Below are 16,437 nucleotides of genomic sequence, written 5' to 3'. Positions count from 1 at the left end.
AAATCTAGCCGGTGCTTATGTATGATGCCATGGTTAATAAACCATTAACGTGAAGCCGTAGAGGGAGTTGAGTTTTTAGTGTCAGCAGGTCAGACCATTGGGGGGGGCTGTCTCAGTGGGTCTGTGTGTGTGGGGGGAATCATTGTCTTCAGGGGAAGCCATAAGTAGGTCACTGTATTTCTCACTGTGCCAACTCGTCACACCCGGAGGGCTGAGTCCATGACCTCAGACATCATCAGGCAGGGCTTTCTCTCCTCTTTGGATGTGAAGCTTTTACTTCAAATATGTCATCTAAGTAATATCTGAAGTTTGCTTTAATAGCTCTTGAAAAATTGATTAAAATATACTTTTTTGAAAATCAGGATTTTAATTGGATGGAGTTGATCAATGAAGAGTTAAAAACAAAGCTTTCACTTCACTTTTGCAGAACTTCTGTGAAGTAAAGCAGTAAAAGATTTTTGGGATTTTTGGGAACATTTTGGGATCAATGTTAAAATGAAACATTTTTTAAATGCAATTTTGTGATTCCAACCAGGCGCTGATGAATAGGAGGCTGGATGAACCTAAATGCTTCTGATGTTAGGCATTGAGGAAGGTTTGGTTTCTTTAAAGAATCTTCAAACTGGCTCCCGCTGGATTTAATTAGATGTCATACTGTTAAATTGCTCCTCTTGAGGAAACCTCACAACCTACATTTCACAACCTTGACCTTAACTTGTTAATTAGCTAATTTTTTTCTTCTTCCTATAGTTGCATCACTAATTTGAAATTAAACATGTTCACATACTTTATTGTGCTGATGCAATACACACAAGGAAATATTTAGAGGAAAGCAGGACATATTTTATTGACACATTTAGAAGAAAATGGGTTCTAACAAGTCTGTGCTATACAATTTCATGTATTGTTCAAAAATGCACACATGCAGTTCCCTCTCTGACAAACAGACGCCTCCACAGAAGGCTTCTTTCATGAGAGACCAGATTCAACTTGACAATGGTCAAATAAATGTATAAAACATGAGGATTTACACTTGCTAATGAAGATGGTTTCACACATGGTGTTGTAACATGAGTGAATTCAACTGATAAGCTTAAGATAAAGCAAAAAACACAGTTGGGAACGGTTAGATGGGAAAATGTGTAACAATTTATTTTCTTGCGACTGTTGCATCCTCTTCACAGCTTCAAGTTGTCTCGTGGTCAGTGATGCGGTGCCACCCTGGTGTTGTGAAATAGCCGGCTTATAGGAGATGTCTGTCATCGGCCTGATTCACAACACCAGCTGCAGCACACACACCTCAGTGCCAGGTCTTCTGCTGCCGGAGGTTGGAGCACCGCAGAGACAGGAGTAACACACAGGAGATATAAACACATTCACCAAAGCTTCATCACTCCACTATTCTTGCACCTCCCATCTGATCTGCATTGTGTGACAAATCTCGTTCAACCTGTACGAAACCAATAGATCCCTAGAAAATAGTTTTAGCAACAATGTCACAGTGGTCTCAAACAGCTTAAAGCAAGAACAGAAGAAGAGTAAAAGAATGTCGAGCTCTGCACACTTGACGCAGCTCCGTCTGCAACCCAGACAGAATGAGCCTCCATCTGCTCTTCTCTCAGGCCAGACTGAAGGAGAGAGGTTGCTGGGCTTCGCTGCAACTGAGGGGGTGGAGGGTTAACTGTTGCTGGTAAACTTGAGTTGACGTTAAGTCCTGGTCCAAACAGTACCGCCTGTTACTGCTCTAACATACATGTATTATACAGAAGTGTGTTGCAAACAGCTGCAGCATCTAGTCCAGACAGAGCATGATGGGTAAAGTGGCAGTGCCCCTCCATGAGTTTAATTAGCTGCTAAGCAGTGCCATACTTAAAAAAAAAAAGAACTTAATTTCAGCTGCTTTTAAGTCTACATAAAAACATGATACCACCTAAACTGTGGAACAGCTCTTCACTTGTCAGAACTTTTCAACATTTTTCTTTGAGGACCCTCACAGGTGATGATTGTGGGGCCTGAGATAACTAGACAAGTTTGTGTTTTAAGAAATGTCTGTGCCTCGTCCCACCCCCTGATACAAAGAGAAGACCCCCTCCAGTCCTGTAGCTGAGCTCAAGCCAACGGAGGATCTGCCGCAGTACGCAACGTGTCACAGAAACTACACCCAGAGGGAGCGGCGCCGCCAGAGCCTGCAACACTCTCAACCGTGAACAGAGAGGAATTTCCCTGTCCTGGATCACTGTCATGTGCAGTTTTTGGTGCACTTCTGGTGCTGATCTTCAAGACAGCATAAAAACACCAAAAACCCTGCTGCATGGCAGCTTTCCTCACCAGTTTGTCAGGTCATCTATAAATATTAAAAGCAATGTATTCCATTGAGCTTAAATAAATGGCTTTTTTTTTAATTTTAAGAAATCATTTGACACAATTGTACTCTAATTCTTGCATTGTGATTTGTTTCATTATCATTCATGGAAATAAACGATAATGTGCAAAGTAGACAACTGAAGGCATTAATACGGGCGATGTCTTCACACAAATTAATTCTTTTACGCCTCAGTCTTTGGTGTGCACATTATCTATTATAACTTGAGATATGATATAAAAAGCTCCCTCTCAGGACATTTGTTACCCCACAGGCTTCCGTGGCAGTTAATGTAGATGAATAAATCTGTCACAGACACCGTCAGGGCTGAGACGACCGGGAGACTGGTTCTAAAGAAGATGCCTCAATTACAGCTGAATTAAGGAAAAATCAAATTATAATGTAATGGAAATAATGTTTCAACATAAAAAGACAACAGAAAGGCAACTTATTTTTATTCCAAACATTAAAAAGGTACAAATATTTAACAACAAAAAGGGAAAACGATAAGAAAAACAACAGACTGACGGATGAATGAACTGAGATGGATGAAACAAAGAAACTGTTCACACAACAATGAACACAGCGGTCTGTACAAAACTGTGTGTGTGAACGACTTCATCATCCAAACGTTTGCTGGGGGATAAGTGTGTGTCGGTGTGTGTGACGGCTTGAGTGTAGACGGCGTGTCAGTTCATCAGTAATTCCATCTGCACCAGCCGTGCGTTGGTGTCCCCGGCCATGTTGTAGGGAATCATGCCAGCAAAAGTGATCAGCGCTCGGGCCTGGCTGCGCAGTTGCTGTTAGGAGAAGAGGGGGGAGTATTAAAACAAGGCTGAACACTGCTCACTGTTCCTCTTAATGCACTACAAAATGTCCGGGGAGGAGACTGCGGGAGAAACGCAGTTAGGATAAAGTCTTAATGATGCACAAATCATGTGAATGGTCAATAAACAGATTATATATTACTGACATACTGTAAGAATTCAAGCACTGTTGTTGCAAACAGCTACTTAATACAGCAGGTGGAGATTGTTTGTTTGAGAAACCTGCAGAATTTAAAGTCCAGCCTTACACCTGTGTCACTGCGAGTTTTTTATAGTGTTTTGTGACCAAAATAAAAATGAATATTTCACAGACATAACAATTGCACCAACTTTTCTTCAATAGTCAGGTTATAAATATTATCTTTTTTTCTGACCACATTAGTAGTGGTTGCCATTCTGTAAAATTGCTTGGTAAATTTAGAGATAAAAGGCACAATCCATGAATCAGATGTAACCACAGGAAATAAGCATGTTTCAGGTTGGCCCGATAGCGTTGAATAAAATACATTCATATTTTAACTCTAAATAAAGAGATATCTGTCTTTTTTCAGTCCAACCAAACCAAGTGAGCAGAATATTCTCATCAGGATATGAAGAGTTCATTAAAGTCTTCCTAAGCAGGGGGTGAAGTTGAGGAAAATGCTTCATAATAGCTGGACTCAGATTCACAAAGAGCCCGAGAGGCCAAAGCTCAGCCTATAATTGCTTATCTTCTTCTCAGTATTAGAAATGCCAAAACATAAACAACATTAATATTGCTGTTGTGCTGAATAACGCTGTCCCCAGCCCTAAAACAAATAACGTCCAGCGTATTAAAAATAAATTCCAGACAGTTAAGATTTGAAATTTAATCAGACTAAAACAATCCAAAAGCAGTTCAAAAAGAACGAGATGTAAGTTCTCTCCCTCCGTTGTTCAGCCTGTTTCTGGCTGCGTTCATTTGTAATCGGTCCTCACCACATCACTGTCCTCGATGGTCCTCTGTGGGCGTCCTGGTGTGCCTGCTGGCGTCCCCTTCAGGCGTTTGTACTGGGTGAAGAGGATGTTCATGGTGGCCAAAAGCACTTCAGACAGGTTGTGACGTACCTGAGGAAGCAGGATACGCATGGAACATGACGTTAATTCTTTTTCCTGAGTAGTATTGAAGAGTGAATCATTGAGAACCTGATCACACCTCATCACTGAAGTTCCTGAAGGCAGCGACTCTCTCCTCCACGCTGTCCTGACTGAGAGGAAGCAGCTTCAAACGCTCCATCACCTTGACAGAAAGAGAGAAGACATTAACCAGCAGTAATTGTTGTAACGTTGTCTTTACTTTAATGTCCGTCCTTTTTAAAATTGATAGATTTGAGACAGGTCTGCCGTTCCCTCCTCTCACTTCTTCCTTGGAGCTGTACTCACATCGTAAGCTCTGTCGACCTGACCCGCGTGGTACTCGTCGAAGAATGTCATCAGGTCTAACAGCAGGTAGAAAGTGCTATCGACCGACTTCTCTCCTGCTAACCCCTGAGAACGATACCTGGAGTGGAAACGGAAGACGGATCAGTTTTTGCATTTACCTGTACATTTTAACCAGTGCACGGTGCGTGCGTGCGCGTACCTCTCAGCGATAGCCACTGCAGTGTTTTTTAGCCTCTCCTTGTTGGACTGAGGGGCACTGACCTGGGCGATGACCGGACTCAAGAGCTTGTTCATCAGCTCCAACACCTTATCTGGGTTCTGCTTTGCCAAAAAAAAAGAAGAAAAAACAGTGAGAGAAATTAAAACCGACTGCTCTGCTGCCCACTGTGCAGCACAATGATGTACAAATCTCCACGGACGCTCACCCTAGCCAGTTCGTATAGTCTGACCGCCTCCTCGAACAAGCCTTTGTTCTCAGCCTCCAGAGCCACTTTACTGATGATCGCTCTCGTGTCTCCGGCAAACTTATCGATGACGCCAGGCTGGAGAGAGGAAAACAAATCAAACTTGAGATGATAATGGTCACCTTACTCTACGTGTTGCTGGTTAATCTGATTTCCGATGAGTAATAGCCAGGACTGAGGTGTGTCACAAATCTATTATATTTCTGTGAGACAGAATTCACACTGCAAAAACAGCCCCTCTAGAAATAAGCCAAATGTGCATAATTCCAGTAAAAATTGTATTATCTTAAGCAAATATATATTTACCAAAGGGAAAAATGGAAAGCAGTGGGTGAAAGAGCTGGACATAATTGTATATGTGCAGTGTCATATCAATCAGGACTTTGGATTAGAAAAAAAGGGACTGACGATAAAGCTGACAGCAGCTTCAGAATGAAAATGAGGCTCGATGCTCTTAAGAATCCTGTTTAGCACAAATTAATCTGCATGTTGGCCAACATTAATATACTGGTATTTAAAGGTCTTTTCTCTTTCCTGCCGTGTTGCAAAGTAATAAATAAATAAACAAGTTTTGCAAAAAAATCTGACATTTATATTCTCTGGTGGCCAACGACCCCGTCACAGCCAACAGTTCCCTTTAAACAAATATTATTGGTTCCCATTCATTAAAAGATCATCAATGATCTATAATAGATGAACAGATTTATTCATGCACAATTGACCCGATAAAATTGTTACATTCAATAAATATGTCCAAACTGATACGGTACAAGGAGTTGCCCGACATGCTTTCCAGTTTATCTAAATGCTTGTCTGTTTTCATAAAATATAAAATCAAATCCTTCCAGAGTGTCTGAATGTACGTTAAACGATAGTTAATACAGCTGCAGTTACATCACATCATGCAGTGTTGAATCATGTGAGAAATGCTTCAACACTGTCATAATGCAGTCTTGGGATCTTTTTGGTCCCTGACAGTTAAAAGGTGATCTTTCACGGGCTTTACAGAAACTGGACCCCACACCGAGCTCAAGGAGACAAAAAGAAGTGAACAAATACATGAGAAGCAGACGAAGAAGAGGAGGACATGGATAGTGAGGAGGTACAAGGCAAAAGCAATTGATAAAAAACAAGAGACTTGTACTTACTTTCCTACTGCCATCCTTCTCTAATCTTCCCAACAGCATGTCAAACTGTACAAAAGACAAAGGCATGTGAAGAACACACTGAAATATAGACCAATGGCTGCATCTGTGTTGTGAAATTCGACCAAGACATGAATCTAATATGATTTCCGGCAGATAGTGTCATATATCATATGATATGCAGATTTTCCTCAATACGTCTATAATTAACAGCTTTAATACTCATATTCTCAGTTGGTTTACATGACATTATCTTGATCATTATCAAAGCAATAACAAAAACTAATACTACTTATTGAATGACTGTTTGTTTAATTAATTTCAGGAACTAATTCAGCCAGTTTTGACAAATAACACTAGTCCTTTTTGACCAGATTATTGCAGATTTACCACACGTGATCAAAAGCACTATTAAAAAAAACCCGCCCCATCTGGGATTGTCTTATCTGCGCCCCCAGGGAGCGTCGTATCACATCAGCTATATTAACTCTGCTAAGCACCGATTAACTGGCACAGACGTTTCCCCAACCCTCAGTGTAAAAGTGGGTCACTCACCTCTCGACTCTCGATCACAAGTTCACTGACACAACGCATGAACATGTTCTCTCCCTGATTGTCTTTTTCATTGCTGGAAAATAAAATATATATTTTTTTTAAACTGTGTATAGTTTAGGGTCAGCAGATTTACAGAACATGAGCATGAGAGTGTATTTACCGCAGGAAGTAGAAGTACTGCAGGGCTTCCCGTGGATCAGTGGATTCAAACTTCCGAGTGTAAAGCATGAGCAGACGAATAAAGTTGAGGCGACGCACCATTGGAGGGTCACCGGGCTCCTGACTCACTGCAAAGAACATGAGGACGGTTTAACTGACCCAAATCTCTCGAGACTCACGTGCGCGGATGAACGTATAAAAGGAGGGTGGTCGTACTCACACAGCTGAGCGCTCTGGCCGGACGACTTCAGCAGCAGCCGGAGCTCGTACAGCACCAACGCCACGTGCACGGCATGACTGCGAAGTCTCTCCACGCGAAACAAGAAGGCCACCGCCGCCTCAAACTGAGCTGTCAGAAACAATACCTGGAAGTACAGGAAGGGCTGCTGCCTCGCGGAGAAATGGGACTCTCCTGTGGGACGACAAGATGAGAGAAGAACGGTGGAGAATTAGAGATATAAAATGGAGACTTGTCAAAAGTTACAGATTCAACGTTACATGTTATCGACACAGTAGAAAACATGCTTCCCAGTACAACTACTGTACATTCCTTCTTTGCTTTCCACAATGAACGACAAACAGTATAGTCTTTAAAAAAGGCTGCGTATGAAAAATATAGTAGAAATATTAACGATAAATTAACGAACAATTGTAACTGCAGGTAAAAAACGGAGCTGCAAATAAACTAAACTATGAACATATTGTGCAGTTATGTGTTCATAAGGACTTTAAATATTTAAACTGTCGCATTCAAACAGAGGGAACCGACCTGTCAATCAAGCTGAGACCTTACACAATTAAACAAGGTTAGCCGAGTTCTGAAATACTGAAATCCCTTTGTGGGCGCATTGGTCTTTAATAATAATGACTTAAGAAACAGATTTGATTTCATTCGACTGCAGAACCGACAGACCAGGCTCCTCCAAGGGTCTGCATGTGCCCTGTCAACTTTTTCACTAGAAATCTGCAAACACTTTGTTGAGAGCAGGTACTTAGTCATCAAGTTTACTTTTTAATTATAATTCTTAATCCTCTTGTTGGCTGAAAGTTTCAGGAGTAGAACAGGGTGGACCATGTCAGCCATTTTGCAGCCTTATCTCAGACTTCCAGCATTTTAGTTCAAAAAGCAAGAGAGCATGAGAGCGAGAGAGGGAGGGAGTGATGAAGGGGGAAAAAAAGGATGAAGGAGGTGAGATAGAAGTGTTTGCATGTGTGTGTGTGCGTTTGGGGGAAGGCTGGAGCGGCGCGTGCAAACAAGAAATGACAAAGAATAAATATATCTGCGTGGAGGGGACATTAAGGAGGACAGAAATCAGTGGGAGGAAAAAGGGGCAACTCTGCATGAACAAGAACGAGGGATGAAAGATAAAAGGGTAGGGCTGGGATGCAGCAGACGGGTGACCAAAAAAAAACGCAGAAACAAATGAGTGAGTTCTGGCAGAATGTGAAAGAAATTGCAATTTTTAGGGTTTGCGTCCTGCTGTGAAACAAGATGGAGGACAACAAGGAGCGCTGCGCCAAACAACCGAGGCAGCAGAGCAGCAGAGAGAAAACAGAATGAGGCTTCAGGCTGCACTTCCCACAGAGCAGCAAGTGGGAGAGAGACGCTGAGAGAGTTAGTCTTATCTGAGAGAAGCAGTATCAGCCGATACAGAGGGCCACAATCGGGGGGGGGGGGCAGTGCTTCCTAAGGCTCATAGTCTCTGTTTCAGCCCATCAGATTTGTTGGTTGTTTAAGTTGGCAACAGATTTCTGATCTCTGTGAGAGCCCCTCGCCTTCTTCATGTTTGTCTACAGCTTAGAGGACTACTATACAAAGCTGCAGGTGCAGGATCGCCCACATGTGCACGGTTGTGTCATTTAAAAAAAAAAATTTTTCAAATATTTTTATTAGGGGGTAAGGCACAGTTGAACAGGAATAAACAAAAAAAGATATACAGTCTACCTCCTTTTTTTTTTTTTTTGGATTAAGAACAAAACAAAAAATCCACACAAAATAATGACAAATACATGAAAATTATTATATTCTTATATATAAGTAATATTTAAGTATTAAAGCTAAACAGTATGAATTAAAAAATAGATGAATAAAAAGGGGGAGAAAAAAAAAAGAAAAAAAACAAAGCAAAAAAAAAAAAAAAAAAAAACCCAAAAACAAAAGAAAAGTAATAAATTATAAATTATATTTATTTATATAATTATTATAATTATAAAAAGATAATAAAAAGGAGGAAGAAAGAGATGAATGAGAGAAGAGAGGGAGGGGGGGGGATCCGTCAATCAGGAGGCAGGGACTGGAGAGAGTGGAAGAATGTAAGAAAGGGAAGCCACTTATTATAAAATTTGTTGCAACTACCCTTCAGTGAATATTTAATCTTTTCCAGCTTCAGAAAAAACATGGTGTCGTTGAGCCACTGGGTACCAAAAGGAGCCTTAGTCGACTTCCAGTGGAGAAGAAGGTGGCGTCTTGCCAGTAAGGAAGTAAAAGCCAAAATGTCTATTTGATTGGTTGTGTCATTTTAGTTAAGATATCAAGAGCATGTACTCTCTTTCCAGTGAATGTTGGACGCCATGCCCCACACAATGAAGGCCTTCACGAGGGAACTATCTGAAAGGGTGGCCCTTAGTCCATTTTTGCAATATTCATTGCTTTGAGGAATCAGGGTAAAAACTGAATGGAGGGATTGGGGGAGCAGGACGATGTGGTTGGACTATACGACCCAGTTTCTATCAAGCTTGCTAAACTTTAACGCCGGGGCATTTAATCTACTCAGTTTAGGCTAATTAAAAGCGCAGCTGTTTGAGGCGGCCTACAGAGACGGGGAGTGGAAGGTGCCATTTGGTTTTCAGGAGGGAGCAGGTAAGTTGCACTTGGAGCACATCCCAGCTCCCAGCTCATAAAAGATTAACAACCATGTTGCTATTTTCACATTTGACAGCTTGGGAAAAAGGAATCCTCCAGTATTCTTCAGACACAAAAACTGTGTTCCTGCCTGCTATGACAAAACTCTGGCTGGTTGCCTATAGCGACAGTGCTGAGGGTCATGGGTACTGTAGTTTCTGAAGTTGTTCAGCAAAACTCAAATATTCTGAAACAAAGTTAAAATATTAATGGCTTTTTGTCTTAGTGCTGTTAAATTATTCAGCACTAAGACAAAATTATTCAGGAACCCCTGTGCTTCTCTTCCAGGAACAGTGAAGTTATTCACAGAAAGGTTTAAAATGAGAAATAATATTGGGCAATTTTACTTGAGAAAGATCTTGCTGGTCTGCTCTTTTTTCTCCTATAACTTCAGTAATTTGCTTTATCTTGGCTTCTTGCTCAGAAATTTAGCTTTTGCATTGATGTGACTCCATATACACAACTTTAATTAGCATCTAATATGCTATTTGCAAGTCATAACATATGTATGCATTCAGGAATTTATGGGTATGCAGTTCAGCCTGCTGAAAAATTGGAAATACAAAAGTAATCAAGTTAATGAAAAAAGAATATAGGATACAAAAAGAAAAGCACAAGTACAGCACATAACTGTGTGCAATATTATCTCAAGAAGTGAACCATGTCATAATGTATAATAATGTTGCACCTTGAGTTTTCCGGTTAATATCGATAACTAAAAAACTAAAAATAAAGTGCAGCCCTGACAGGTAGTCAAACACCTACCGCGTTGAGGCGACGCCGACCCAACGCAGACCGAGAGGGCTGTGATTGTTTTGCTTAGTAGCAACGCATTTCCGGTTCCGGTTCGTGAAGCAGTAGTGAACTCTCAGTGCTCTTTTCTTCTTGTGTGTGTGATTTTTTGGGGGTTGTTTTGTCTTCTTGCACAATAGTTGTCCTTATCTCTTTGATTCACTGTGACCGGAAGCTAAACAAAGTATCAACTAGCGCTCTGGGGCGGGGGGGGGGATATTGCACCGCGGCAAAATGGAGTGACGGAGAAGTCCGAAGGGTTCACGACGGCGTCACAGTGACGGTGTAGGGTCTGTGTAGGTGGAACCTTAATCAGGCTTTATTCTTTCATGAGCTGTATAAAACTGGGAAACAGATTTTTGAAATGGCACTCTTCCAAGAAAACGAGTTGCCTTGACATACTCAAAAAGTCTGCAACCACAAAAGTTCTGTTTTAACTTTTAAATCAAGTACCGGTAAGCGTATTTGTCAACAACATACAGATGGTTGTAGCCTGACAACAATCCAGAGCATGTGAGGCAATGAGCCAAAAGCAGCCCAGTTAAGTATCCTCCACGGGGGGCACATCTGCCAATTCTCCCAGTAAAACAGAAGAACGACTGGTTATCACAGTTCCCAATGAAGTTAAAGTGTATAGTTATGGCAGCAATGCATTCCCATACCATAATCTTCCAGCAGCTGCTTCTGTAACTGTGGGAGAGTGAGCCTGTCCTGAGGAGCACTGCTGTCATTGTCGTCAAAACACACCTGGTTCAACTGAAGAAAGACAAGATCTCACATAAGTGGGTTGCTGGTTATCAATAATGCAGGAATGTAACTGACAAAAATAAAAACATCTATAGTATACAGGGTGATGGAGCGACAGTGAAGCCCAGGATTATTTTGCACTAGTGCGATGGCCTACAACCAGCTGGTCCTTTCACCACTTCAACAGTAATGATATCTACTGTACCTTAAGCCAGAGATAGTCCTCTGTCTTATCAGCCACCTCTCCGTGGTTATCAGTGATGTCACATTTCCCAATCATGCAGTAGACGGCTCTCTTGTAGGGGTCGGCGCTGTTCCTCAGCACTCTGCGATAGTGAAGACGAAGCTTGTTCTCTGAAGTTGGAGAAAGGCTAGGTGGATGGAAAAAAAAGACAATTTAAGAAAATATGAAAGAAAACATTAGTTTGGTTAACCAATGCAGGATTTTTTTACACTCAAATAAAGACCAAGGCAAAATGTTACCGTCTATCAGGACTGTTCATGTACTCCTGAAACCAGCTCTTGAAGTCTCCCAGCTGATGTTGCACTCTGTTCACCACCTGCATGGCTGCATTCAGGTCACCACAACGCAGACAGTAGTAGATCACTGCCCACACCGGGTGGCCCTCGATCTCACCATCCTGATGCACACACATTTAATACAATGGTCAGTTCTTTTTCAAATTAATTTCAATGAATACTCTGTTTCATTACATAATATGAAGGTAACACTACTGGTTTTCAAACATTTTTTTATTATTGCCAGGTACTACTGCTTCTAAATATCATGAATATGTTGCATACATGCCCTCCTTTACAAGCAACGGTACCGTAATCAAGAAAACTCTTCCAACTTTGCAAGACCGTACAAGAACTGTACATGAGACTACGAATCATGCCGTGCCTGAACTTGGAACGGGGCACTCGCACTAGCCAAATGAACCAGTCTAGTACACCTTTAAATAGTTTGTGTACCTGCATGCCAGGTAAAGGCCCTGGAAGTTTGATGTTGAGGAAGCTGCGGACTAACTGGTATGTTCCCGGCACGCCTCCCAGATGGGCCTGATGGAGGTTCCCAAAGACGGTCACCATGGTGTAGTTTTTATAGCTGCGAAAAAGGAGACACAGTTCAACATATCTGGAGCAGCTGATATTACAAAGCCGTTTTTCTGGTTGTTATTGACAAAGTACATACAGCGGATATAAAGTTTATTTATATTTCACATTTAAAACAACAAAAGTTGACCAAAGTACTGAACAAATTTTACAGATAAACAATATCGATAAAGATACAAAGCTAAGAAAAGTCTACACACCCTTATGAACTTGCCAGTTTTTTAAATGTAAGAAATAATATAAATACCAAACTTATTGCATATTTACAATATTCCAACAAAAAGAAATCCAGAGGGGAAAAAAATATATTTATTAGGGATGTTTAGAAAAAAAAATGCTTGATTGCATAAATATGAACACCACTCCCAACTAACTCTGTAGAAGTCTTGTGGATAAATAATCGATCAACTTCACACATCTAGACTGGAATTTTGCAAGAAGGTTTAACGTCCTTCACTTCTGTGGACAGCTGTTTTTAAGGCACGTGATGGGTTTTTGATGAGAATGAGGCCTGAGGACATTCAGAACCATGATTTTCCTTTTCTGAAGCCATGTCTTGGTTGACTCTGATGTGTGCTTTGGGTCATGGTCATGCTGTAATGTTACATTTCTTTTCATTTTTAGCTTTTTGACAAGAGGACAGAAGATTCTGCCCTATACATCTGTTTATTTTCCCATCTATACTGGCAAGCACCCCACCGCCATGTTATAGTGTTGGTAAGGTTTTCCTCACATATACTTCCTTAAATCAAACATACCGTTCATAATTATGAGCAAAAAGACAAACTTTTGTCTCGTCAGACCACAGCACATTTTCTAAACATGCTTTAGAAACTGCATTGGTTTTTTTGGGGGGGCATAAGTTAGATTAGCTTGCATAATCTTTTTGGAAGAAACGACTTCCATCTTTCCCTCCTACCCCACATCCCAGACTTGTGCAGAATATGGGAGATAGAAGTCACATGCAAGGAGTGACCAGTACCAGCAGTTCCTTCAGTGTTGCTGGTGGCCTTTTGGTAGCTTCCCACTTAGGTATTCTCATCAGCTTTAGGGGGTCATCTTAACTTGTGCAGTGTCTCTGTGGCGCCAAATCTTTTCCACTTACTGATGATAGTGCTGAAAGTGTTCAATGTTACATTTAAAGGCTCCCATAGTATTTCATATCTCTCTCCTGATTGGTACCTTTCAACAATAATGTCTCACATTTTATGTGGAAACTGTTCGAAGCCTATGGCTCTCAGCAGAGCACAAAGCCAAGCATTTAACCACTGGTTTTGCTCACAGGACATCAATTTTTACCGATAGACAATATTTCTCCAAATCCCCATATTATGGTCACTTTGAAAGCTACTATAGTTACCAGGTAGGGCTCTGTTATTAGGCCTGTGTTGAAAAAAATCGATTTCCCAATTCTAAATCGATTCTCATATTAATTCCCTAAAAATCGATTAATATGTCTAAAGATCAATTTTTTTAAATTTTTTTTTAATTTATTGATGTACCGGTATTATATTTTTTTCATCATTACATTACAACTTTTGGTTATTTTTTTGGAGAATAACTGGTGCCATGTTTTTGCCTTTAAATATGTTTAAAGGTATGAAAACATTAAAGTGTTCAGTTATAATTGCATAAATTGTCTATATTTCATTGCTTTATATACTGTCTTGGGGTTACATTTGCAAAAAATGCTAAAAACCAAATTCTCAAAAATTAAAAACCAAAATAGACCGAAAATGGAACAATAAAAACGGAATGTGGGAAAAATTAAAACCGATTTCATCCGTCTCTGTTTGCTGCCCTGGATCTGTTTGATCATTCTGACCCACGATGTTTCTGAAAGCAGTTCTATCAGCATTCTGGGAGCTGATTGGTCCTTACAGCATCATTAGCTGCCAATACTTGCTATTGAATCTCAATATAATACTAGTATTCATATTTTGCATAACTACAGTCATATAATTCATGCAACAACTCAAAAAATAGTTTTAATAACACTAACCCAAATCAATATCGGAATGGAATCGGATCGAATCAAATCATGATAATGATTTAATTTGATCAATTTCATTCCACTATAAATATTCCAGATTCAAAATGCATGTAATACCAAATTGCTTAAAAAACAAACAAAAAAAACACCACAAAATAATGCCGTATATAATGCCATCTGAATATACACTAGCGTTTAACCTTGTACCAGAATCTACATTAACATCCCACTATCAATGCTAACTAGGTTTGGAAAAAAAAACTGTCTGAAAACCCCACTGAAAATAAAATTTGTGGCATCTTATACTTATATGAACTCTTAATGGCTCTCTTCCTGCACATTTTGGCAGTTGAAGTTTTATTAATTACAGACTTTGGCTGCATAACAGCTGCTACCAAGGCAACAAAGACAGCAGTGTTTGCTGTTGTATGTTCACATTGTTGTTTACATCCTTGTTAAGCCACATCTGTGTGCTGTGTTCGGGTGATGGTCACATGATGCCGGTTTGGCAAATCAGGGAAGAATGTGTCGTGACCCAGCAGCGCAAATCAGATCTGTGCAACTTCATCACTGTTTTCAGATAGCCTTAGCAAAGGTTTTACGATTTCAAATGAAAACATACTAGCCTTAGAAAACTGTATATCCACCATTTATATCCATGGGGTTAAGAAAAAAAAACACAACAACAAAACCATACTTCTCTCTGAAGAAAATGCATTCCCATTTACCTGTTCTCCAGGAAGTTGAGCCCCTGGCGTACAAAAGCCATCTGCATTTCAACTGAAGTGCGACTCTTGAGGGTGTCTTTAGCTGGAACCAACAACACATCTGTCATCTGCTTCACCAACAGCCACATGTCAGATACGTTCTGGAGGACAAAGTAAGTGATTAACATTAACATAATATGTACGTGTCCTTATGAAAAAAAAAATATTAATTTCCAAAGGAACAATTATATAATTTCCATGACCATTCAAAACATTTAACATAGCAATCCATTAATCATTGAATGCCACTGCAGGAACAACAAGTCTTTTTCTTTCTTTAATTCTTTATCATATTCACATGTATTTTATGTCTCAAAACATTTGTTTGGGACAATATTTCATGTGTGAGGAAAAAAGTGAATTGACCTATTATTAATCAATTATAATCTTATTATCAGCTGTTTCTATCCATCTCCAAGTGTTCAAGCATGCTGTGTGATTTAAGTACAGAACTTTCTTTTGAAATGGTTATTATGACATGGTTCATGGTACATTTGTAAATAAAGGTTTACTGTAAATGCTTTCTATCCAGTGATGAGTGTGTATGTTATAGTCTGACTATGTAAGCTACTATGTTGCCAATATATGTACCAAGAGACTATTTTATTCAAGCTGCACAGTTAAAACAGTTACAGGATGATACAAATATGGAAAAGAACCAACATCTCCAGCCAGAAATAAAGGAAAATAATTGGTGCCAATTATTCTAAGGGCCAGAGTTTCTTGAATGTCCTCTCTGGGAGTACCTTATCTCATCATCCTCAACTAACCAACAGCTAAGAAAACTTGCACAGCACAGCAAAACATCACAAAGAATAATTTAGGGATTAATACAGTAACAACAAATTTTATTACAAATAAAAACAAATTCCAAACATTTTACTTAATCTCACCCTTTTTCAAGCTCTGGTAATTTACATTAACAAACCTTTGAATAATATTCTTTCATGAGGGCATGAAAAAAAACCCCATATCTGACAAAGAGATAATTTCATGTTAACAGCACGTGTGACAGATGTTCTTACCTTGTCATCCAGGCTTTCTGCGACAGACGCACATAAATCTCCCAGATTAGGTTGAATATGCCCATTGACTATCTTCTCATTGAAAATGTAGATCTGAAAAAAGCAGAGGTAGAAAATATAATAATAAAAAAAAAACAGCCCAAAGGCAATCAGGTTAAATTTTCTCAAATTTCCACCCTCAA

The 16,437-nt window shown here is 39.9% G+C and overlaps 1 protein-coding gene across 1 annotated transcript in view; it reads right to left on the bottom strand.

The window, feature by feature from the left end:
* Positions 1–2,800: 2,800 nt before the first annotated feature.
* nup93 (nucleoporin 93) overlaps positions 2,801–16,437 on the bottom strand; it is a 36,365-nt gene continuing 22,728 nt past the window's right edge. Inside the window, exons 7-22 of the mRNA XM_061722540.1 lie at positions 16,256–16,348; positions 15,192–15,331; positions 12,330–12,462; positions 11,838–11,995; positions 11,560–11,725; positions 11,270–11,363; positions 7,134–7,325; positions 6,915–7,041; positions 6,755–6,827; positions 6,203–6,247; positions 5,016–5,132; positions 4,790–4,908; positions 4,591–4,708; positions 4,364–4,447; positions 4,147–4,275; positions 2,801–3,162 (exon numbers count right to left, since the gene is read on the bottom strand). Coding sequence (XP_061578524.1) covers positions 3,052–3,162; positions 4,147–4,275; positions 4,364–4,447; positions 4,591–4,708; positions 4,790–4,908; positions 5,016–5,132; positions 6,203–6,247; positions 6,755–6,827; positions 6,915–7,041; positions 7,134–7,325; positions 11,270–11,363; positions 11,560–11,725; positions 11,838–11,995; positions 12,330–12,462; positions 15,192–15,331; positions 16,256–16,348 — 1,899 coding nt within the window. The 3' untranslated portion in view covers positions 2,801–3,051. The remainder of the gene's footprint in view (positions 3,163–4,146; positions 4,276–4,363; positions 4,448–4,590; positions 4,709–4,789; positions 4,909–5,015; positions 5,133–6,202; positions 6,248–6,754; positions 6,828–6,914; positions 7,042–7,133; positions 7,326–11,269; positions 11,364–11,559; positions 11,726–11,837; positions 11,996–12,329; positions 12,463–15,191; positions 15,332–16,255; positions 16,349–16,437) is intronic.

Source organism: Cololabis saira, chromosome 5 (genome assembly GCF_033807715.1).
Source record: "Cololabis saira isolate AMF1-May2022 chromosome 5, fColSai1.1, whole genome shotgun sequence".
Classification (NCBI taxonomy): Eukaryota; Metazoa; Chordata; class Actinopteri; order Beloniformes; family Belonidae; genus Cololabis; species Cololabis saira.
Note: the sequence above shows the minus strand (reverse complement) of the source record. Positions and strands in the feature narration are given on the sequence as shown.